The sequence below is a fragment of the Solanum stenotomum genome, chromosome 9 (assembly GCF_019186545.1).
Source record: "Solanum stenotomum isolate F172 chromosome 9, ASM1918654v1, whole genome shotgun sequence".
NCBI classification, from domain to species: domain Eukaryota; kingdom Viridiplantae; phylum Streptophyta; class Magnoliopsida; order Solanales; family Solanaceae; genus Solanum; species Solanum stenotomum.
Genome location: NC_064290.1, coordinates 9,466,499 through 9,490,739, shown reverse-complemented (window position 1 = coordinate 9,490,739; position 24,241 = coordinate 9,466,499). Strand labels below are relative to the sequence as shown.

At 35.3% G+C, this 24,241-nt stretch overlaps 4 protein-coding genes across 8 annotated transcripts; 2 read left to right on the top strand and 2 right to left on the bottom strand.

The window, feature by feature from the left end:
* Window positions 1-466: 466 nt before the first annotated feature.
* On the top strand, window positions 467-2,388 carry LOC125877250 (uncharacterized). The gene is made up of 6 exons (XM_049558598.1): window positions 467-520; window positions 1,047-1,114; window positions 1,168-1,355; window positions 1,543-1,634; window positions 2,027-2,113; window positions 2,187-2,388. Exons 1-6 carry the CDS (start codon window positions 467-469, stop codon window positions 2,292-2,294), a joined length of 597 nt encoding a protein of 198 aa, XP_049414555.1. The 3' UTR covers window positions 2,295-2,388.
* A 407-nt stretch (window positions 2,389-2,795) lies between these two features.
* Window positions 2,796-8,494, bottom strand: LOC125876741 (chromatin remodeling protein EBS-like). 4 transcript variants are annotated; one of them, XM_049557977.1, is made up of 7 exons: window positions 8,124-8,494; window positions 7,313-7,655; window positions 7,120-7,188; window positions 6,200-6,338; window positions 3,758-3,812; window positions 3,475-3,487; window positions 2,796-3,413 (listed from the first exon to the last, which is right to left on the bottom strand). In XM_049557977.1, exons 1-5 carry the CDS (start codon window positions 8,194-8,196, stop codon window positions 3,786-3,788), a joined length of 651 nt encoding a protein of 216 aa, XP_049413934.1. In that variant the 5' UTR covers window positions 8,197-8,494; the 3' UTR covers window positions 2,796-3,413; window positions 3,475-3,487; window positions 3,758-3,785. The 4 variants fall into 4 exon arrangements, 3 of the variants coding, with proteins under 3 accessions (XP_049413934.1, XP_049413933.1, XP_049413935.1); XR_007447534.1 differs by lacking the exon at window positions 3,475-3,487 and having other exon boundaries at window positions 2,796-3,424; window positions 3,758-3,839; XM_049557976.1 differs by lacking the exon at window positions 3,475-3,487 and having other exon boundaries at window positions 2,796-3,424.
* Window positions 8,495-11,669: 3,175 nt separating this feature from the next.
* LOC125876319 (serine/threonine protein phosphatase 2A 59 kDa regulatory subunit B' gamma isoform) lies at window positions 11,670-17,227 on the top strand. Its single transcript, XM_049557474.1, has 2 exons — window positions 11,670-13,288; window positions 16,551-17,227. Exons 1-2 carry the CDS (start codon window positions 12,020-12,022, stop codon window positions 16,917-16,919), a joined length of 1,638 nt encoding a protein of 545 aa, XP_049413431.1. The 5' UTR covers window positions 11,670-12,019; the 3' UTR covers window positions 16,920-17,227.
* A 4,725-nt stretch (window positions 17,228-21,952) lies between these two features.
* LOC125877202 (uncharacterized) lies at window positions 21,953-23,951 on the bottom strand. 2 transcript variants are annotated; one of them, XM_049558536.1, is made up of 2 exons: window positions 23,804-23,951; window positions 21,953-22,606 (listed from the first exon to the last, which is right to left on the bottom strand). In XM_049558536.1, the coding sequence occupies exon 2, from the start codon at window positions 22,552-22,554 to the stop codon at window positions 22,120-22,122; it is 435 nt and encodes a 144-aa protein (XP_049414493.1). In that variant the 5' UTR covers window positions 22,555-22,606; window positions 23,804-23,951; the 3' UTR covers window positions 21,953-22,119. The 2 variants fall into 2 exon arrangements, with proteins under 2 accessions (XP_049414493.1, XP_049414494.1); XM_049558537.1 differs by having other exon boundaries at window positions 21,953-22,577; window positions 23,804-23,888.
* Window positions 23,952-24,241: the final 290 nt, after the last annotated feature.

Genomic DNA, 24,241 nt, shown 5'->3' with positions numbered 1-24,241 from the left:
TTTTTTTTTTTTTTTTTTTTTATGACAAGGGAAACCGCAGCCGCTACCCTTTGGGTGCGCACAGGATAAAACCCCCGCTCCTATGATTGTTTATACCTTCTTTTAGCGGACTTATGATTGAATTTTGGATGTTGGGTTTAGCTAATTTTTCTTAGTCTTTGGTGGTTAGTTTATGTATTGTAACTGAAGAATGGGTACTGAGTTTTGTTGTTCTTTTAGCTAAAATTTGTGATTGAAAAGATAGAATTTTGGATGTTGGGTTTAGCAAAATTTTAATTTTTGAACATCTTGAAATGGTACTGGGTTGTCTTTTTTTTTCTTATCTAAACTTTTCATTTTCTTTGGAGTGAAAGAGGTGAAGGGAAATTTCTTAGTTTGGCGAATCTGTGTTTAAAAATTGAAATTATGTATGTTGGGGTTAAGTTTTGATGCACCTACAGAAAATGAAAAAAAGGGATTTAATAACATGACCAGCTTTTTGAATGGGTTGATTGTCTTTTGGAGTTCGGGTGCCGGAGAGGTATTATTAGACAGTGGATATGTGACTTAAGACTGTTAGACAATGAAGAGCGAGTATGGACTATGGTACCGATTTAGCCTGGTGTTAGTGTTTCAGTGGGAAGGTTTCTGTTTTGGGTTTTCTCGTTGATCTAATTCGTGCGAGTGAAGTCCCTTTTTCGAGATGTTTGATAATTCAATTGAAAATCCTGGAGTAATAGAAGGGTGATCAGTTGGTAGATGTATAAGTTGGGCAATTGAAACTTATATATTTGCTTAACTTTTTTTGGCTGACCAACTTTGGAAGTAAATTTTTTGCTGATTTTACTGCTCCGATAGTACTTTCTATTTCTCGGAGACTGCTCTATAGATTTCATTCCTGTGTTCCATGCTAAAAGATTCATCTGAGTCACAAAAGCAATCTCTTCTACTTGTTTCTTAAAAAAAGCTAAAGTCTTTTAATCTTGGTAATGCGATGATCACTTGGTCTTTGTTGGTTTTAGATTAATCTGCTTGGCTTGTCTGTTTTATAGAATTGTAAATTGTAGTTATCGGAGTTGTGTGAATCTGTATATGCAATATTAACTCTCTTTGTGCTGGATAACATTGTGGGATTGTAACTACTGTGCTTTTAACTGCTTCAGCATTCAATAGTTAGCGTGTATGAAGTAAACCTCTGTATCTTCTTGATTATATATCTTCTTTTGACGATCACATTGGTAATATCTTCTCCAGGTGGCAGTTGCCAGATACAGAAAACTCTGTACAAGCCTCAACGGCAAATGACTTGCGTCGCGATAAATACACACCTATTAATCCTGAAAAACTTAAAGCTGCAGCTATGGGGATGTCTCAAAGTAAGACAAAATCTTTACATGTTTGGGTCCATTTTGTTAGAATTGTAAAATTCTTGATCTGGAAGTATTTCCAGAAAGTAGTAAATCTGAGAAAATTTACATTTATTTACATACAACAAGATATACCCCTTGATCTTAGGTGATATTGTTTTCGGATCCTTATTGTTTATAGTTCTGTTCAATGTAGTTGCAAAGGCATTTGCTATTGCCACTGCTCTTGTCTTTGGTGGTTCCGCCTTGACGTTTGGCTTGGCAGCATCCAAGCTAGAGTTGCACAATGTAAGCATAATCTCTCTTTCTCTTTTGATTTCCTTATGGACATTCTCATGGATGTTTGTATCTGTACTCCTAACTTAATTTCCGTTAAACATTCTGTTGGTGGCACAATGAGGTAAGATCACATATGGGAGTAACCCTCAAGCCATTGTTTTTGAGATGGAAGAGTACCTGATATCGATGGAGGATGGTGATTTTATGATTTTTTGGTTAGTGGGTGGACACGAGGAAGAGAATTTTGCCGTCTACATAACTACATTTCTGCTCTAGTCGAGCTTTGTTTGTTTGATTTTTAGTTTATAGACAGTTTTAGTTAGATGGAATGTGTTGTTTAGTTGATCCATCTTCGATGCTTCTGGTTTATGTAATATGTGGATGATTCTGATGTTGGGCAGCCTGATGATATCCGGACGAAAGGGAAGGACATCGTTCAGCCAAGATTGGAAACATTCAAAGAGCAGCTGAGTCCTTTAAGGATTTGGGTAAGCAAATGTTCAACTATTCTTCAATATTTGCTTCTATCGCTATCTAATGAATGTTAACCTTTATTCTCAGGCTGAAGAGAAGTCGAAAAAATGGCGTTTAGAGAAAAATGAAGACTTTAAAGAGAAGCCTTTAATAAAAGAGCTCTCTAAAATATTAGGTGCCAAGTCGTCGAACTAATACCAATGCATTCATCAGAAGATTTTGTTTTCTTCTCTCTCCCTGTGTAATCTTGAATAATATAACCTGTCAGCAGTTGGTATTTTCTATGCATCCAACAGTATTTAGATTTTGTGTGTAAATAAAGCTCTAAGTATACACTTTTTATAATAATAAGCACTGTTATTAATTATATTTATACGTTACTTAGCGAGTTTTAAATATAAATACAAACTCATCACTGACCTTTCCCCTCATTTTTTTCAACTCTTTAAGACGAATAAAAAAGATTCATATAGTCACCCAAACTAGCTTTAGCTTTGGATTGGGTGTAGTAATACTATTGTAGTATCAGATTGCATTTGATGCACAGGTAACTAGAATACACATGTTTACAATAATTGATCATCTTTGGTTCTACAACGAATCAAAATTCAGATTCGTAGAGCAAAATCATCTGGGAAACCAAAAGTTATATGGCATTGTGAAAGCAAAAACAAGATTACTCAACAGCAAAAAGTCGCCCAAGTAGCAGAAATAACTTCATTTTCAGCAACGGAAGTTTCTCAATCTTCCATTAATCACATACAAGGATTGTAGCAAGGGACATCGATCAAAAGATCACTATTGATCAACGAGTTCCCAGGAAAATTTAAGCGAATTAGTACACTACGAATATGATTCTTGATCACGTGTTTCTTCCTTTTAAGGAAGAGATAAGGTTTGTGTACTTTTGGGATTACACTGGGTATGTTGTTGTAATATGATTCTCGATCAGGTTTCTCTTCCTCTTAAGGAAAAGGTAAGGTATGCGTACTTGTGGGGTTACGCTGGGTATGTTGTTGTAATATGATTCTTGATCAGGCCTCTCTTCCTTTTAAGGAAGAGGTAAGGTCTGCGTACTTGTGAGATTTTTGACCCTACAACAGCAGAATCTAGAAAGCTGCTCTTTTTTCCCTGTCCCGTGGTTTGATATTACACTGGGTATGTTGTTGAAATATGATTCTTGATCAGGAGATCCTAACCAGATATATTGCAACTCGAGATTAGGCAAAGTTCTTATTCATCAATATGATTCTTGATCAGCTCTTACAGGCAGGCTTGTCATCATACATCCAGCTTCACATGTAATCCAATATAGAAACAGGCACCTAGCGGGGGCAGGGAAAGATACAGGAAGAGGAGAGTTATAAAATCAAAATAGAAACAGGCACCTAAATTTGCGATGTTCCCAATATTTGTATAAATTAAGATACATCTTTTGGTAGACTCTGCAATATTCAGTTATAACTCATGCATGAGGCCACACAAATTGCATTCAGTAGACACAACCCAGTCTAGTGCACAAACTTTTATAAATAGCAAGTTGTTACAGTAAATAGAGAAGGTTTCTGGCTTTTACAAAAGGATAGTGATCTCCCAGCGCTATACAATTTGATAACACATACAACAATGCCAGTGCTACTACGCAAGAAAATGTGTACCTCCTCATACTGCATCAAGGTCAGCTATTTATCTCTTCCTGCGCTTTGACTCCACCTAGCAACGGGAATAGTGGCAGTTTAGCTAAAATGCTTGTCAGTTACAGATAAATTACAGTCAAGAGTACAAAAGAGAGCTTAAATTAATAGGATAGTAGTATCATGAAGCAATCCCCTTCAGTAACCCCCCACAGCTTTGGTTCAATAAAGGTACGTACATTGCAGGTCACGAGCTCAAATTCAGGCCGACAGTGGAGAAGGTCCTTTCTTTTTGTTAAGTCAAAAAATACAGTGGAGAGGCACCTTTATCCACCAATATTCAAAGCTGGAAATAGAGAATTTTCTCGGTTTACAAATATAAAACGATGTGATCCCCTTCATGACACACTGAAAGATGTGAAGGGGTACATATGTGGCCTTTTTTAACTCCTATCTACGCATTAGAAGATAGTTTCAATAATTAGCTCAACATATGATGACTCATGCCCAACTTATCTCTCCCCTCAACCATATCAACTTCTTCTAACTCTCAATCGCCCATATCACCACAACTACCAACCGTTCTGTCAATTTATCAAACATTCATACCATTTAGTTTTCATATTAACAACCACCCCCCACGCTGCATAATCTACTCTTCTTCCCATTGAATTCTTGCATGAATGACCATGGCAGAGAGAAAAAATCAACACCAATTACCTTAAAACACAATATCTTGACAAACCAACTTCGACAAGCATTGGTACACGACTCTCTGTGCCAAACAGGGTTAAAGGGGTCTTGCCCACGTGTTCTGCATGTGATCATGATGACTTTTCTCCAAAATTATTGACATACAAATTTCCTTAGGCCATTCATCTGTAAAAGAATGGGTAGTCCTTTCACTTAAGAACAAATATAGGATTTCTGCTTAGCTCCTCTTATACAAAAGCCTACATTGTTTACTTACCTTCTAAAAAATATCAAAGCCTACATAGTTTTATGTGAGGCAAATTTTAAGTTTAAGAAATGAAAGTAATATGCAATGCTCTAGACAGCACAGAAGATTAGAACAATATGTAGGAATTCATCTTTGAGATTTAACCTTAGCAACAATAGTTTATTGTTTCTTTTATAAGACCTTCGCAATAATTTACATCATCTTCAAAGGACAAAAAGGAAGGTGACAACCCAAGAGGCTATCTGAACCCCTTTATATCTCCAAATATGTTATATCCCACACATTCTAAAAGAATCAGATAAAGTACTCACGAGTTTGATGGAAAACCAAATGACCCGACATCATATTAAAGTAAGGAAGTAGAGTCCCGCACCTTAGCATTGGACATATGGTTAGTAACGCAACAATTACAGAATACTCCCAGATCAATTAAACATGTAACTGTTAAACTTTTGCTTTCGAATTGCTCCAAATATGTCATTTTTTCCTAAATTAGTAACTTTATTCCCACCTTATTAAAAGTGTCTCCAATACCTTAACACTAATAACAAAAACCCAAATACTAAGGGTAACAAGCAACTTTTATAATGTGAGCATTTTCAGTCATAAGCTTGGATAAAGAAGGATTGAGGTAGGTTCACGGCCAGCTGAGCAATGGTCTAGTTATGATAATCCTCTATATTGAATGTTAATGATCTAAGTTGTGCAGACTCTTCAGTTTCAATGCTGCATCCGTGTCGGATTCTTAAAAAGTACTACTTTTGGAGAATCCGACATGCACCCGTTGACATTTTTGAAAAGTCTGAGCAACATAGGTAATGATCCTATAGCGGCTAGTTTTCTTTATGTTGGTAAAAAAGACTCTAACCTAATGAGATTCTACTCAACTAAAGTAATCTGTTCCCAGTGAAAGTAGTTCCAAACTCGACTGAAGCCAATGTAAGAGTGAGTAATTCAAGTTATCCCACTAAGTAATTATGAAGACCGTATCTGAAGAAAGATACAGTTCAGCAGGGACTTAAATCATATTTTCCAAGCTGACTTACAGTCCTATAACTTCCAACATTCTCCATCCCCAGGTCATCCATGCTTTGCACTTTTTTACGCTTTCCTTTGAGGAACTCAGAGACAGATTGAAACAAGCTTAACTTGGTCATTAGTTATTGATTATATCAGTAGTCCAGTACATTAGATTACATTAGATGAGCAGGTAACATCATGACTTTGGGGATTCACTTCCACTAGCCTGTCTTTCTCCTTCCCTTATGGTTAGAATCTGATATATTAGATATAACCAAACTAAACATGCACCACTTTCAGAAGTGCGACCTTCTCCTTCCATAATGATCCTAAATGTCAGAGTACACATGAGAACATAGTGCAAAAAGTTCACCCTTCTATCACAAACAACAACAGTCTGTTGACTAACTTGGAGATACAATACTTGCAGATATTACTAATAATATCATGTAAAAGTTTACCAGGTGAATGTACTGAGTTTTTACCTTTGCTTCATCAGGTGGTGAAACATGAAATGAGTTCAAAGGACGTTTGGTTTCATCTTCTGAGGAACAGTCAGAACACAAGAAATGCTCTAATTTCTTTGCTTCATCAATGGTCATGCCCATACAAGAGGGATGGAACCTGCAATAGAATTGCAGGCAAAATGAAAAGATTTTTTATAGATACGGTTATCAAATAATCGTAATATAGAAAATTAGGTTAAGCTAAAAACTCCATGACTCAGGTTTCCTAAATAAAAGATGCTGAAGAGTGTAGCCATTTTACCCAAAATCAATGGAGACAATTACAGACACAGGAAGATTTTTACACTTCCTAATGCATACTTTAGACTTATGAAGACTCTTCCTTCTTAAGTTATATACCAAGATAGGTACTTTTGTACTTCTAATAAAAGTTTCCAGTTCTCATCACAGTTTTAATTCTAAAGAAACTTAGTTTATCAACCAACGTTGAGACAATAGCTTGATATGGGATGTAAGTAATTGGACATATAACTAAAAATCATAGATGAACCTTTATTATCCCTGGTTGACATAGTAATATAATGTGGATATTGGACAATTAAAAGGCAGGACAACTTAATAATCCACTTCAGAAGATAAACTCTGCATGGATGAACTAATTAAACTTGCTGCATTTGGCTGATATAAAAAGAAGGGGGAAACATGACACAATTCAATTGTTGCCTTTTCAAGCTTTGTGCCCTTTGAAGTTGACCAAACATTAATTTGTCCTTACATCACGCTTGATCTAAACTAAAAGTAATTACACATATGAAGATATCCATTTGTTTTTAACTAAAACATTAAATGAAGCGACACTTGTGAATTTCCATGCATAGAAGCAGAAAAGGCATGCTAATGCGTAAAGAAGATGAATTTGTGGAAATTTGGAGGCATACCAGTCTTTGCATCCTTCACATTGTACCATGAGATCATCAGGGTTGTAGGGCATCTCACACTTACAATACCTTCAAAATCAAAACATCCCGAAGTATCCAGGTTTTAGTAAACACTACAAACGTAACTTTCAACTTCCACTGAGAAAAGGACGAAGAAGGTTCAAGTTAAGCAGCAAAGCTATTAGAAACTCACACAGCTACACGGTCAGGAGTAAACCCCCCTGTGGCAGCTTTGTACTCAAACCTGCAAAAGTAATCCTCAGGGCCCACATTCTCCAATTTGGTGTAGTTCTTAAAAGAGTGAACTATGCACTTCCCTTCAATGGTGTGTGCACTCTGCACATCAAAGTGATCTGACAAGAACAGTTCTTTGGCCCCATGGAACTGTCTGCGACCACCAATAGACTCCTCGGGTCGGTAATACCATCTAACTCTGACCTTCACATTATTCCGGTGATCAGCCTCTAGCTTCTCTATTTTTGCCACGTATGGAGGTTTATCAGAATCAGATGGTCTCATCAATACACAATCATCAGCTGAGAAAGAAAATTCAAAAATATATTCTTCAGTCTAGTGACCTCCAACAATTCAAAACTTAAACAACTCAAATGCTGATAGCAAAGAGAAGATAACACCCCAAATCTCAGCAGTGTCCTTTAGAACCACAATACAAAAATACTTTCTTTTTTTTATTGTTGGAGTGAATTAGGACATCTACACACTAATTGTGGAAACATTAAAGCAAAAGTTAAAGAATAACCAAATAATTTAGGAAGACAAAACCCAATGAGCTATACAAAAGATGGTACTCTAATAGACAACCAATAATACAAATCATAGAAGGAAAAAAAGAGTACTACTTCAATGAGCCAAGTAAACAGCTAGTAACATAAAAAAAATACCATCTTTATCCTACTAACACACAACAATATAATTACCAAAACCAAAATTGATCAAATAAGGAAATGAAATAAACACAAGTACAATCCTAAGAGTTATATTACGTCTAACAACTTTGTTGGTGCCCTTGATACTGTAAGAATCAAGGTCTTTCTTTCCAGGTTTAGTCTTAGCCATCAATCTTTAAACTCAGTCTTCAAGAATGGTAAAAAAACCCAGAAATTTCTATTGGTTCACAAGAAAGACTCAATCTTCAAGAATGGAAAAAACCCCAGAAATTTCTATTGGTTTACAAGAAAGACTCAATCTTTTTTGTCTGCACTTCTTTTAAGAAAATGTAAAATAAAAACCATGTGGTGATGACAACAGTAAAAACTGGAAATGGGTAAGAATCGGACAACTCTAACTCCCTCAGTAAAAGAAGAGGGGAAAAAACCCTAGTTGCTGGAAAATGGGGGGCTGAGAGTGGAGCAATAGGGGGGGAGCTTATCAAATTTTACCCCTATTATCACTTCACTACTTATTTACTTTTGTTGAGATAATATTACCGTCACTCTATGACTATCTCTAATTATTAGCCATGATTATTTTATATCTTCGTCATTATTAATCACCATTAATCACTTATGTTATCACAATTTGTTTCGGTAATTATCATCATTATTAATTATATTGTCAATCGTTGTAATAGTTATCACCTTCATTATTTTAATTATATCAATTGTCATCTCTATTATTGTCGTTCATACCTCCACCCACCACTATCTACTACCACCACTACTACAACTAAATTCTAATGTTAATCACAACTAGCATTGTCATCGATTACCATCAACAAATCAACAACCACCACACATTATTCAACCAACTTTGTCATTATCACGTCAGTCACTACAACATCAACCGCTTTTACTATCTCAACTACTATCATAATTATTATTTGCTAGTTGCCACTAACACCAATACCATTACTATCACTACAAACGATCTCTACCATTACTAACGAACATAAATATTTTAATTTTTTATTATTATGTAAAAAAAATTAAAGAATCTTAATTATTAAGTGTCTAGATATTAAAGACGACATCTTAATCACTCAAAGGTGCATTTAAATATTTTTTAAACTAAAAAATAAACATTAGTAAGAATTATTATCATTTAGTACAAAAAAGATAAGATAAAAATATGCTAATATAAGTTAGAAAGTTTTTTATATATACATGTGTTTATCACTCAAGCAACATTTTCGGTCAATGGGCAAGACGAACATAGATTCAATGCTACTAAATTTATAATATGATCACTAAGTTAAAATCTTTTTCCTTTAACTTGAAAAATTAACTTTCTTGATGACATTAGTACAAATTATTATTCACTATGAAAGAAGCCGATCGTAGAGATAATCCTACTAAATTTATAGTTTGATCACTTGTTTCAAATTATATTATAATTAATTCTCTCTCTTTTAAATATATTCTGTTAGAAGAGGAAAAAAGAGCACTTACATAGAAATTTTATTTCCATCAATAGTATTGTAAAACATGTAACACATAAAATAGTATAGGATCATCTTTAAAATGATATTTGTAGACCTCCTATAAATTTAAGTTTCCATTTTCAAAGGTTACTTTAAATTTTTAAAAAGAAGACAATTAAAAATTCATGGACTAAACATAAGATAAACATGACAGTAAGGTTAGTCTATATAATTATTAGATAGATGTCATTGAGATGAGTTTGATGAGTTATTGTATTTAAAATAAAATATTTTGAAGAAGTGGGCTTGAATTTGAAATATAAGAAGTGAGTTCAAATTAAATGGATAATGAAAACAATGAAAAATTATCAGTTTTGCAAAATAAATTTGTTAGATTTGTTGTTATTTTGACAAGTTAATGATTGAAGTTTATATATAAAATTCATGTTTTAAATTTAAACTTTATTTTGAGTAACTTTTGAGTGTTGAATTGTTAAAATTCGAATTATAAATTTTAGCTACACAGTGAAGGTGACAATGTTAAAATTCAACACATATATAAAGTCTAAACATAAGAAATTTTTAATCATAAACGTAGCTATAGCAATAGTTGATCAAGTGTCATAGAAAATAACACACACTATCAAGTAGAGACTTGTAAACATAAAAAAAAATGATAAAAGTCCTAGAGTTATATGTCTATAACCAATTGAGGCACTAGACAGACTAATAAAATCACAAGCGTTCATATATATAAGCTAGAAATTCTTAAATAAATACCTTTAACCCTGAGTTTTCTTTATAAAATGTGATTATCCTAAGAACTACTAATGAATTATTTTCCTCCATCAAGAAAACTATTGGATATATTTGCATTATCATGTAATATTACATAAATTTTTATTCAATTAGGAGACATAGTAATTAATTTATGACTTACTATGTAGGTCATACTAGAGTCTCATAAAAATGGATAAAATTTCAATATTCTCACTTTACTCACATATTATAATTAGATAATTTTTATGAGTGGCAATCATAGTAATATGATTATACGATACATATATCATAGGATTTATTCACTCAATGGAGCAGTTGTGTAACAATCACTTTCACTAAAATATATTAATATATAATTTATGAAAATATTTTTATAAAAAAAATCTAAAAGAACTAATTTATATTAAAATATTTAGAGATAATAGAATGAGTAAGGCGATATTTAATACGTTTGGTAAAAACATAATCATTACAAGTCTTCCAAATTGGTCTAGGTCTGCCCACTAATCTCTTTATTGATTTATGAGATTTGTGCTCATAATAGAACAAACTTATATTAAAATATTCAGAGATAGTAGAATGAGTAAAGCGATACTTAATACGTTTTGTAAAAATAAAAACACTTCATTGCTTAGTTCAATGAAAAATTTAGCCCATTACTCTAAAATCAGTTTGGTCAATATATAGCAAAAGCAAATAATAAGATATAATTTAATGCAGTTCAACTCAAATGTTTCTATATTTGTTAAACTTATTTTTATAATATGTAATTTGTCACAAATCACATTTACACTGGACTATATGATTGATATTGACACTTTTGAAAATAACTAGGTATAATAAACGTAAAACACTTTTATATTAATGCAAGTTTGAAAAAAATGATTAGTGTGATGGTGGCTTTGAAAGATAATGGTCATGTACTTCATATCTATGGTAGTCTAATTCATTTTGTTGAAAAAGTCATGATAGTTAAAGTGTTAACAATTTGAAAAGTAATTTAAATTACGATAAGAATAAAATACCATATAAATTTTGTCAAACTCATTGACAATGACTCAAATATTAAATAGGAAATAACCCTTTAAAATGTAACTAATATTTGAGGAAATCTGACAGTTTAGGCTTTTCCGTAATGATAAACTTAGCTTTTATATATAGTAATAGGCGTGTTAATACTTATAATCATAGGTTAACTGCGTGTTCTTTATCACTACTTCATGACGTGAAAACTTTTTAATTTGAAATACTATGAGATGACAGGTTCGAACAATTGTTTACCAAAAACACAGGTCTCTGTAGTGGGTATGTGGGCCCTATGTTGTGTTCGTGCACTATTGCTTTTAACGCCATATAAATTTCCCCCCTCTATAAAAAGAAATTTTATTCCATCATTCCCTTATCACTCTCCAGTTCAAAATTCTAGGGTTTTCCAAATTCAAATTCCTTGGCAAAATCCATTTTCTAGTTTTCTTCATTTCGCCGATCGCAAACCCTACCGGCGGTAAATATTTCGGCGAGGATGTATGTTCAAATTCCGGACTGGAAATTCGAGCCATTTCGATAACTGCTTTGAATTTCTCGCTAATTCATCAAGGTATGGCTTGTTAAGCTTGTGCTTTGTTTCAATTTATAGGATTACTTTCGTATAGGGTTGTAATTTTTGCAGTGTATATCCCCTACATTTTGTGTAGTTCTAGTGTGGGCTAGCGTTGGGTTGCGTTGGGTGGGGTTGTGGACATGATTAAGCAGATTTTGGGGAAGCTTCCTAGGAAGCCGTCAAAATCATCATCATCTCCTAACGACTCAAGTCAAAATGAAGTTTCACCATTCTCATCGGTGAACTCTAATTCCAACAGTTATAGTGGTACTGATAGTAGTAATAACTCAAAGGGTTCAGGAAATGCGGGGAAAACATTAAATTCAACAAGTTCCGGTATGTATGAGATCACTAGTAATGGGAATCATGTCCCGGTGAATCCGAATCAAGGAAAAAAATCAGTTCTGGTTAATGGACAGGTGGGACCCTCTGTTACGAACTCTGTTTTATCTTATGAGGTTCTACCAAGTGTTCGAGAAGCCCCAAGCTCAGAAAAGCAAAATCTTTTGATTAGGAAGCTACAAATGTGTTGTGTGCTGTTTGATTTTAGCGACCCGACGAAGAATCTGAAGGAGAAGGATGTCAAGAGGCAGACATTGCTTGAATTAGTTGATTATATTTCAGCTGTGAGTTCCAAGTTTAATGAAGTCACAATGCAAGAATTAACGAAAATGGTTGCTGCCAATTTGTTTAGGACATTACCCTCGTTTAATCATGACAATGGGCTACTGGATATGTTTGATCCAGAAGAGGATGAGCCCACGATGGAACCCTCGTGGCCTCACCTTCAGGTTGTTTATGAGCTTCTTTTGCGATTTGTGGCTTCATCGGAGACGGATGCTAAGCTTGCAAAAAGATACGTTGACCACTCTTTTGTTTTGAGATTGCTTGAACTGTTTGATTCAGAGGACCAACGGGAGCGCGAGTACTTGAAAACAATTCTTCATCGTGTATATGGGAAGTTCATGGTGCATAGGCCATTTATCAGGAAAGCCATAAATAATATATTTTACCGTTTTATCTTTGAGACTGAGAAGCACAATGGAATTGCAGAATTGCTGGAGATCTTGGGCAGTATAATCAATGGATTTGCTCTGCCTTTAAAGGAAGAGCACAAGCTTTTTCTTGTCCGTGCATTGATTCCCCTTCACAAACCTAAATGCGTAGCCATGTACCACCAACAACTCATGTATTGCATCACACAGTTTGTGGAGAAAGACTTTAAGTTGTCAGACATCGTTATCAGAGGACTTCTGAAGTACTGGCCAGTCACCAATAGTGGCAAGGAGGTCATGTTTCTTGGTGAGTTGGAGGAGGTTCTGGAAGCTACCCAAGCTGCAGAGTTTCAACGGTGCATGGTCCCTTTGTTCCGTCAGATTGGTCGTTGTCTCAACAGCTCTCATTTTCAGGTATCATATTCTGATTCTGTTGATTCCCATCTTTTGCTAGCTCGAACTTCTCAGTTTATATTTGGTTGCTCCCTGTTTCTACCTTCCATCTTTTTGGCAATTTGAAGCTCAAACTATCTTTCAAGTTTGATGCTTCATTAGATAAAGACCTCTTTTGGGTTTCCTGTGCTTTACAAATTCTCAGATTGGAGTTTGGGTTCAGTAAATATTTGGGGGAGAGGATGATGACTGATCTCTTCATTTTATTTATTAGAATAAGCTGATCCAATGACAAATTTGCTGTTGGATATTGAGATTGGTCTATGCCATGAACGATACATATCTTCAGTATCTGCATGGATGAAACTATAATTTCACTGCAGCTTAATTCTGAAAGATAATACAGAAGAAATGACGGGGTATTCCATTTGGTGTACTGAACATATCTGGTTGCTGCGAAACATAAAAAGTTGAAATACTGGTGTATGTTTATTGTTGTTCGAGTATTCTTTTTTGGTCTAAAAAGATTTTGTTATTACTTTCTTTTGACTGGCTGAAGATGCATGTCACCATTTTTTTAGTTAATAATCATTTTCTTTTCCTTATGATTGGACAAGTGATATATCTATATATCGTCAATCATATGAAAGGCGAAGGACAGAAAGAGATGCTGACTTCAGTTTAATTAGATACACAACTGGAGTAGTTTCGACTTCAAACAATTAGGCTGAGTTAAAATGTTAGTTACAGTTGTAAATCAGTTGGACATCAAATATAGCTCAAGCCAAATTAGCAAATTGGCTGAGAAATATGTGGCTGGAAACAGAGATTAACCAGTCTACCTATCAAGCTTTGTTTACTGAAGAGTCTATATTAAAAGATTTGTAGATTGACCAAGTATAGAGGAAATGATCACTCACTTCAAGCTCTCACTGCTTGCCTCAGCAGGTTATCAGAGTTTAGGGATCTCTTATGTACCAATAGACACAGACACACAGGTTAACCCACACACACACACACACACACATAGGTATAGACACACACAGAGATTATTCAGGAGCTATTTGTGATGCTAAGACTTAAATTATAGTTACTTTTTCCCGATAAGGATCAGGCCTATATCCATTAACCTAGGCATATTATATGTTGATGGATGGCTTCCATAGACACTATTTACATGCTTTTATTTTTACTTTAACATTAGTTTTCCAGCAATGGGCAGGAAAGATTGAACAAGGATGATTCTTGGTTATGGCCATTCACTGGAAGCGGAATATAAGTTTTAATTTCCTTGTCATTCTCTGGTTACTGTATTGAGAACATAAGACACAAGTTCCTTTCTTGAGTTTCAGCGTGTATGTCTTTTTCCTTGTTATCACCAAAGAAGTTTGATTAAAGCCACATGAAGTGTTCAGCTCACCAACTTTTCACATCTTGGAGACGAGAAGCTGTGCAATTATGGGCAGAAGCTAGAACAATTTACTACTACTGTACTGTAGCTGCGCTACTACTATTATTGCTACCACTTTGTGTAGAGTATTGCCATAATAGGAAATGTTAATTTTGGCATTTATAAAAGAAGTTAATTTGCTATGATGGAGTAAAATAGAAGGCAGGTAAGACTTCCAATTCAAAATGAACGAACGAAAGAAAGCAGGTAAGATTAAATGAGAAAGAGGGCGTATAGCCTTTTGGAAATAGAAGGAAAGCTGATGAAGATGCTTGCGTTATAACTTTAAACACAAACTAGTAAGAGAAATGTAAAAGTATTGCTTGCCATGGCCCATGGGTGGATGAGTCAAATCTATGTGGGAAAAGGGGACAGTAAGTAGTATTTGGTGTTTTCTTTATTCCCATAAAACTATTTCTTTTAGTGATTTATGAGTTCTATAGCAACAACATGCAGTCAGAGTCCTATCTCCTTTGCGATTTATGTGTTATAAATCCTTGGTTGGGTTTCCACAGTTCCATTCTGATGTTCTCTAGTATTTAAGGTTGATAGAGTGTCAATCTAAGTGGAACACCATTCCAGCTATAGAGGAAAAGGGAATACCTTTATGCTCTTCTGGTTAACTAGGAAAGATATCCCAAAGAGAAAAGAAGTAAATGAATAATGCCAAATCTAGTCAGTATGTGGAATTGCTTGAGTGAGTAAATTGGAAACAAGATTCTAAAGCCTGGTTGGAACAAGTGCTGAGGGTCTGCCGGAAGCAACCTCTTTACCTCTGAGGTAGGGTAAGATTTGCGTACACTCTACCCTTCCTAGACCCCACTTCCATTCTCTTTATGTAGAATGCCAAACAAAGGAATTGAACACAGCAGTTACCTTTATCTCAAAAAAAAAAAGAAAAGGAATTGAACACAGTATCGCGATGCCAGTTTCACACTGTTTTTGTCATTTATACTGTTTGACAATGAGAACTATTTTCTCGACTACCACATGTGAGCTGGAAATCATTGTCATAATGGAGGATTCATCACCTTGAAACACTTTAAAGTTGAGATGCAGAGCTTGGGGTGCAACCCCCTTGCCTCTTTGGCCCTTATGTGGGTCATATGGACATACAGAAATAGAAGAGCTCTTTGGTATGCCTTTTGCTTATACTTACTTTTTGGGGCATCTATGAGCTCCCCTTGGTATAGATTTGGCTATTTTAGAAAACCTCATTTACCTGGAAATTTCCCCACTACATCAATAAAATTTTACCTTGTAGAAAAACCACTTTGAATTAAGATCTGAACAGCTTAGCTTGGATATTTTAGCCTTCCCTATCTTTTTCCAGTGTTCAATCTAAAAAATCTTATAAATTGTTAGTCAAATGCTTTTGCCGCTATGCCTCATTCATATTTTGCTCATGGTCCATTTGTATTGTTCTACTAGGTGTCCTAATTCTTTTAACAATGCCATTTATCCATTTTCCTGATTTGTCCCGAAGTATGATTCCACATCTGATTCTTAATGGATTTTATCTCATAAGTTAATTGCTGGAGTCTGGAGGGACAATATCAAGCAGCATGCATTCTTTGTGAACAGAATGATAACTTATGAAGTTCACCCCTGCAAAGTTACCCTAATTTTATGTTGGAGAAATGTCCAAATACACTGATTTTTTTTTTGAAACTGGTAAATGCATACACTGACTTCTTATTTGCAAGAAACCTCATAATAAACCTTAACTATCTTTCCTGTTGGAAACAGATTGTCTACTTGTTATTTCTGGAATCATTATCTATATTAAGTCTATTCTACCTTTGACTGTCTCCATTTTCCATAAACTGGCAGGTAGCTGAACGTGCTCTGTTCCTGTGGAATAACGATCACATAAGAAATCTAATAGTTCAGAATCGTGAAGTGATTTTACCCTTAATTTTTCCACTCTTGGAGAAAAACACCCGTGGTCATTGGAACCAAGCTGTTCAAAGTCTGACGTTGAACGTAAGGAAGATCTTTTCAGATGCTGATCAAGCACTTTTTGATGAGTGTTTAGAGAAATTCAAAGAAGATGATATAAAAGATAAGGAGGCGCAGGAGAGGCGTGAATTGACCTGGAAACACTTAGAAGATGTAGCAGCATCCAACTTTGTGAGTAATGAAGCTGTGCTCATCTCAAGACTTGCTTCCTCTGTTGTCATTGACAGCAGCACCAATTAACGACAAATTTGGGTAGTTGAACCATAGATGAAGGCCCCAGAATTGTATTTTGTTACTTGGTGGCCATATCCATGGCGTGTTAAGCTTAGCAGCAAGATGATGAAGGTGATAATGGTTTTTGTGGATACCAAATTTCTCTTATATTTTTCTCCATTTATGCTCTTTTTGGGCTGTGAGAAGGGGGCAGGTGCTCGACTCATTGCTTTTGTATTATAAATGTTTTAAGGTCTCAGATCTAGTGGCTCTTGGGATTTCAGATAAATAGTTATTTGGTTATATTTATCAAAAAAAGAAATATTACTTTGGTATTCTTATGCTCTTTTTGCAATTCAACAATTAGCATCTATGGGTTCTTCTCTGATTGTTCCAGGAACTTGTGAAGGTAATCAGTTACTCCATCACTCATGGAAATATCAGTTTGGTGATTGGTATTTACATAATGATTTGATGTTTGTGGATTATACATTTGGGACCTCAAACTGGCTCACACGGCTAGTTTAGCTCGATGAAATAGCACCCACTGGCCACTCTTTGGCTATGTCATCGAAGTATAGTCACTGTGGTAGAGTTCCAAATTCCACTGCAGAACTCACTCTCTGTGTGGGCTTTGATGTTTGTGGATTATAGGTACTCTGATGGCTATGGATTTAGCCACGAAAGGTAGGACTAGACCTAGTATGGCCAAGGTTCGAGTTGAAATTGATCTTACCAAGCCTAGGCTAAATAACATTTTTGTTGGACAAAGAAATTCTGGATATGACCAAAAAATAGAATGATGAAGGTGTACCCAATTATTGTTTTGTACTCATTGTAGACTTCAAGGTCATACTATATATCGATGTAGAAAATTGGAAAAGAAACAAGAAGAAAAGGATGCACTGAACGCTGGGAAAGATACTACTACAAAAGACCAAGAGATCCAAAAAAAATAGTCCTACTGAGACTGAACAAGCAACACAAAGAGGAAGAGATGTACAAACTAAAAAGGGAAGAAACACTATTCTTCCGAGAGGTAAAAGTGCCCCTCCTAAACAGACCTATATTGATAAGCCTCATCCTACAAATGAGGTGACAAAGGAAAAGAAATGTTACTGAAAAGAGAAAAGAAGTTACATTCCACCAGATGAAGCAGTTGTGTTGGAGAGGTCTACAACTAAAGAGATTAGCAACGGAGAAGGAAATAAACGAGTCCAAATTCCAATACTAACGAAAAAGATTCGGATCAGCCTAGCGAAACTGCAATGCCCCACAAACGAATAAAGAAGGGAGAAATCAAAGTCTTATCACTGACCAAAATGTTGTGCCGGAAGTATCTCAACAAGGAAAAATGGTAGAAGTAAGAGAACAACAATGGTTGACTCTGAAAAAGAAAATTTCAGCACACAAGCTCTTCCAAATATACGAATAAATTTGAGTTCCTTGGCACTGATCAGAGGAGTATTCAAAGTACAAAACGAAGTGAGAGGGAGAAGGAACAAGCACAGAACATACTCAACTGTAGATGAGGAAACATCTACGTACTGATGAGGCAGAAACCTCCGAAGAAGAAATAGATGAGGATACAACTGATGAAGAAGCAGAATTGTTAACTCAAGCTTCTGGAGGAAACGTTCACGAGATTGAGAATATTGATAAACAAGAAATATCTAGCAAATTACTCTCAAAGAAAAAGTCTCCGGTGACAAGAAACCAAAAGAGATATTCATAAACCAACACTTCCAATCTACGAAATCCCAAGCTGCGACCAAGAGATTAATCTACATCATAACATTTCTTTTGTGGCGCTACAAGAACCATTTTTACAAGAATCTTGCATATAAGAGTAGTCTGAATATGCAAGGAAGTTATGCTAACTTAAGCAACAAGATATGGATATTCTGGAGGGCAGATTTAAATTGTGCCAATCATGTCGAGATGCTTACTTATAAACTTACCACCAACAATTTCAATAAAGAGTTCTACATTTCTATAGTTTATGCTAAAACAAGACAATCTGGGAGGGAAGAACAACTTTGGGGAGAAATGAGAGCTTTTGCTAGTACTATCTCCAATCCATGGGCTGTGATTTCAACAGTATTCTAAATGAGAAGCTCGGAGGAATTCCATTTAGGTTGTACAAGAGCTTGCCATTAATGGAATGCCTTTTTGACTGTGATTTAGATGATATGGGATACTTTGGTCACCCCTTCACATGGTGCAATGAACGGAAAGACACTGACACTATTTGGAAGAGAGACTAGATAGATTGGTTGCTAATGGAGATTGGAACTCTTGTTTCTCCAAAACATCCCTTCAACACCTCACAAGGGCCAGTTCTAATCATTGCCCTATACTCATGACAGCTTATGAAGGAGAGGAGGATCATTACGTCAAATATTTTAAATTTTTGGGTTGAAAATAAAGATTATTATGATATTGTGAAGAAACAGTACTGGGATGTTCAGATAAATGGAAACATAATATTTGGAGAGTTCACCAGAAGATGAAAAGGCCCTCAGTGAATGGTCCAGAAATAAAGTTGGAGATATTTTTGCAAATACTAAAGCCTTGGAAACAAAGGTTGATCAACTGGAAGCTTACTACACGACCACTATGGATCAAGAAGATAGAATGATTCTCAATCATGCCAAGGCAGAGCTGGTCCCTCCAATACAAAATGTTTGATACCTTCTGGAAACAAAAGGCTGCAATTAGAGGGAGATGAAAATACTAGATTCTTTCACAACATTGTCAAGGGTAGAAGCTGTGAAATTTTATTAGAATTTATTTACCATTGATGGCAGTATCCTTAATTGTCTTCCTTGTTTGATTTCTGATTCTGTTAATGCCATATTACTTGCTATACCTACTATGGAAGAAGTTAAAAATGCAGTTTTTGATATCGACCATAATAGCTCAGCAAGTCCCGATGGCTTTAATAGTAACGTTTCTCAAAAATTGGTGTCTGAAGTTTTAAATGATAGACTCGAGAAAATTCTGCCCAACTTAATCTCGGACAATCAAAGCGATTTCATTAAAGGTAGAACTATTAGAGTGAAAATGTGCTACTAGCTCAAGAAATCTTCCATGACATAAGAAAGCCTATTAAGGGAAACAACATAGTAATTAAATTAGATATGAACAAAGCTTATGATGGTTTTTCTTATGTGCAGTAATGAGGAAAATGGGCTTTGCAGAGCAATGGATAGTTATCATTTGGAACCTGATTTCCCACAACTGGTATACCGTCATTGTAAATGGCTAAAGACATGGTTTTTTCAAATCCGGGAGAGGAGTCAAACAGAGGGGACCCTTTATCTCCTTCTCTATTTGTGATTGCAGCTGAAGTTTTATCTAGTATGTTACATAACTTATTTGATAATCCAAATTTTATTGCTTTTCATATGCACTCGACATGCCCTAACATAAATCAGTTATCTTATACTGATGATATAATAATCTTTTGTGCAGGTAAGTCAGCTACTTTGCATCTCATCAAGAAGACTTTAGAGTGACTATGAATCTAATTCTGGTCAACTCATCAACATCAGCAAAAGTTGTTTTCTTATTAGAAGATAATGCCCCTCAAAAGAGAAGTAACATTGTGGCAAGAATACTTAACTATCAGCAGAAAGAGTTCCCAATCAACTATTTAGGATGCCCTTTGTTCTATGGAAAGAAGAGAGTACACTACTTCACATATATGGTCACCAAAATTATTCAAAGAATGAGTTCTTGGAATTGTAACATGTAGTTACAGAAGGGAAAAGAATTTTGATCAACCATGTACTCTCAGCAATGCCATCAATATGTGAACCTTCCAGTACCATTCTAACTCAAATCGAGAAGGCCCTCGCAATTTTTTTCTGGGGAAGCTCTGGAGGGAAACAAAAATACCATTGGACCAAATGGGAGAGCCTCTGTAAACCTACTCAAGAAGGTGGTATTGGTATTAGAAAACTAGAAGACATTGTAGATGCATTATCATGTAAGCTTTGGTGGCACTTCAGAACAAAAGATACTCTATGGACTAAATTCATGAGAGCTAAATATTCTCAAAGAATTCATCCAATGGCTAGAAAATGGAACTATACACACTCGCACACTTAGAGGAGGTTAATGCAAATCAGAGATCAAGTTGATCACCTGATTCAACTAAATGTAAATTTAATCTTACTTTGCCGCCTAAATGTGATTGTTGTATAATTCCTGCTTTGGAAGATGAAGAACATTTATTCATGAATAGTCTTGTTGGCAAAACTGTTTGGAATTATTTTAACCAAATCTTTGGTATTGGGATGGAGCAAGAATGTCTTAGGCATAGATTGATTACCTGGTGGATGGAAAGGGATCTCAATACTGTCCACAAACTAACTTTACAGGTTCTGCCTGAACTTATTATCTGTTGGAAAGCAAGATGTAAATGCAGGTTTGAAGGGATGAAGATGTCTTCCAGCAGAATCATCTTGAAAGTCACTCAACAAATCAACATCATTGCTCACAAACAATTCCCCAATATTCCTCCTTATATGAAATGGATCCATTTTATCGATCTGATGATGAAAGCCAAGATTAGTACAACTATTGTAGCAGTGAAGTGGCTAGCACCTGAGGCAGGATGGATGAAACAAAATACTGATGGATGTTCGAAAGGCAATCCAGGGAAATGTTGCGGGGGTGGCATTATCAGAGACGAGTGTGGAAGATTAAGAATAGCGTATGCCATGCCTCTGGGAATTGAAACCAATAATTATGCAGAAACTATGGCTATGAAAACAGGTGTGGAATGGTGTATGACAAATAGAGTGAGGAATATAGAGATTGAATGTGATTCACTTCTTTTGGTGGATTGGATTTTGACAAATAATCACACACCTCGGAAACTTCAAGACGCCATCAACAATATTAGAGATATGATAGCAGGATTTTTAGCAGCATCAGGATGGCTTATCCTTGCTGTCCACAGGGCAGAAAAAAGTACAGCTTAAAGATAAAAAGCCATATGCATTATGCAGAGTGCACTTATATGAAAAACAATCTCAAAGTAACTGGAAAATGAATTGAATGTTATCTGGCCACCTTACCATTTAGAAAGACCATATTCTACCATATGTATTACAACAACAATCTGAATATGCTTATGAAACAGATAACTAGTAAGTGCAGTAACTAGAAGCCCGGGAATAAAGTAACTTTATGAGCCTAGTTGTAGGAAATTGATTCACTGGTCATCTCCATATGCTTGAAATCTATATCGCTCTTGGTAGAAGTCATTAAAATAGAGATCAGCTTCAAACCATTTTGGATACCGGACAAGGTCTCCTGCCACAAACTGCATAAATCTTTTGCTTCCTTCAGGTACCACCCTTACTTCGCCTTCTTCAATGTAAACCAACTGGTCTACATGCCAATCCCAAGGTAACTTGCATTTGCCGGTTTTCCACATTGACCATCGTTGAACTCCCAGCTCTATTAGTCGATCTTTTGTCACATTTCTCTCTACTCTCACATGATACAGCTCCTCCAGTGGTTTTTCTGTCATCATTGCCCTAATTCCTAGACATCTCCTGGAGGATGCACATAAATTTCTTCGTTCTAGGTTGATAGTGTTAGTGGATAAGTGGCTTAAAGCAGGCATAGTTATGAGACTCGCCATATGACACCCTCTATATTGTATTGCTATCACAAGAAAAATGAGCCAGCCTCAGCTACACAACATTAGCAGGAGTTAGTTTAAAGAAAGTCAATTAAATACAAGCAATCACTGTGTATCCTTCAAAACAATGTCTGAGAGAAAAGCAGGTATGTAGAATTACTCGCACAACAGCACACAAATATTTTGCAAGATATATGAATTATGATGATCCAGTAGGAATATCAATAAAAAAGTACTTCACAGCCCTAATTTGCGCTTCTTTCAAGTTTTCTCATTTGTATTTAAGGTATTACCAACTAACAAATATCATATATCTGGAACATTTTATAGCAAGTTCTGCAGTCATCTCAAATCTGTTTAGTCAAGTGTTATATAAACACACACACACACACACACTAACTGCTTCTGTCCAACTGTACTTGAATTCATAATAGTAAGTTGCCTTGACCTGATTTAACCAAAAGAAACATCTTTTTATTTTTTTCTGAAGAAATTGGCTGGTTTCTTTGTTTCCAAAAGAAGATGCGAAAATTTAAGTTATCGACCATTCAAGACCAATTTTTCTGGGTAGCATCCAGACGGTATCAAACTGACCTATTGGGAAGCACCCACGTCAAAGAAAATGTAGAGTTTTAGGTTTCCAGCAGCAGTTCTGGCAACTGCAAACATGAAATATTTACCAGATTTCACAATGGCTTCCAACAAAATTGTCACTCTCACTTATACTCCTAAAGTCTTTTCATTTTGGAAAATACCGACAACAACAACATACCCAGTGAAATCCCACTAAGTGGGGTCTGGGGAGGTTAAAGTGTACGCAAACCTTAATACTACATCGTGGATGTAGAGAGGCTGTTTCCAAAAGACCTTAGGTTCAAGTGTGTCATTTTTCATTATGGAAAATATCAATTCTTGTTATACTTTTCATTTATCACATTTCAAATACTTCAATTTTTCATGTGAGGACTCTATCAAACAAACTTTTGATCCTCCATTACCGCAAAAATAAATCACAGAATCAAATTAACATCTAAACTCAGTAGTCAAAGTCAAGAACCTGCTTCATACAAACTGAAGTGAAAGAAAGAAGCAAGAAAAGGGTTCCCATCTATCCAAGCTATGAACAAGAACGAAAAAGGAGAAATATTAGCAACCAAAATGACATTCATTCACTCAATAGAATCAAGAATCAATTCATGAAATGGTGCATCTACCATTTAAAAGAGGTTTAATAGAAATGCATACTTACCCCTTTTCGTTTTAGATTTCTAGAAGCAATAGCAAGATGAAGCAGAATAGGAAGATTGGTTCTAAAACCCTTGAAGAGCAGAGTAAAGTGTTGAGGGTTTATCGGAATTGTCCCTTTATCTTATCCAAGCAGACGAGTATAGAGTCACCCGCGGGTCACCTAAACGTTTCATTTTGAAAAATACACACAACAAAACAAACAAAAAAACAAGTGAGTTTCTTTCTTATATCTTTTTTCGACAGAGTATTGAAAACATTTAGTTTCTTCTCTAACAACCTTTAAAATAGGCTTAAGTCATCTCTAGCCCTTTAAAGTTGTTCGCATAATTCACTTAAACACCTTAATTAGGGCTAGTACATATTGGACATTTTTATTTACTCAAAACTTGTTTCTATTAGACATTTTTCGACAATAAAAAAATAAAATAAAGTGTGTGTA

What these genes read in the sequence shown, in the direction of transcription:
- LOC125877250 (XM_049558598.1), top strand. Translation starts at nt 467, where the DNA reads ATGACCAGCTTTTTGAATGGGTTGATTGTCTTTTGGAGTTCGGGTGCC. An exon ending in GGAGTTCGGGTGCCGGAGAG is followed by an intron (nt 521 to 1,046) that starts GTATTATTAGAC and finishes TGTAAATTGTAG; the next exon opens with TTATCGGAGTTGTGTGAATC. An exon ending in CTGGATAACATTGTGGGATT is followed by an intron (nt 1,115 to 1,167) that starts GTAACTACTGTG and finishes GCGTGTATGAAG; the next exon opens with TAAACCTCTGTATCTTCTTG.
- LOC125876741 (XM_049557977.1), bottom strand. Translation starts at nt 8,196, where the DNA reads ATGGCTAAGACTAAACCTGGAAAGAAAGACCTTGATTCTTACAGTATC. An exon ending in ACTCCTGACCGTGTAGCTGT is followed by an intron (nt 7,189 to 7,312) that starts GTGAGTTTCTAA and finishes TTGATTTTGAAG; the next exon opens with GTATTGTAAGTGTGAGATGC. An exon ending in CACCACCTGATGAAGCAAAG is followed by an intron (nt 3,813 to 6,199) that starts GTAAAAACTCAG and finishes TCCCGTTGCTAG; the next exon opens with GTGGAGTCAAAGCGCAGGAA.
- LOC125876319 (XM_049557474.1), top strand. Translation starts at nt 12,020, where the DNA reads ATGATTAAGCAGATTTTGGGGAAGCTTCCTAGGAAGCCGTCAAAATCA. An exon ending in TCAACAGCTCTCATTTTCAG is followed by an intron (nt 13,289 to 16,550) that starts GTATCATATTCT and finishes ATAAACTGGCAG; the next exon opens with GTAGCTGAACGTGCTCTGTT.
- LOC125877202 (XM_049558536.1), bottom strand. Translation starts at nt 22,554, where the DNA reads ATGGCGAGTCTCATAACTATGCCTGCTTTAAGCCACTTATCCACTAAC.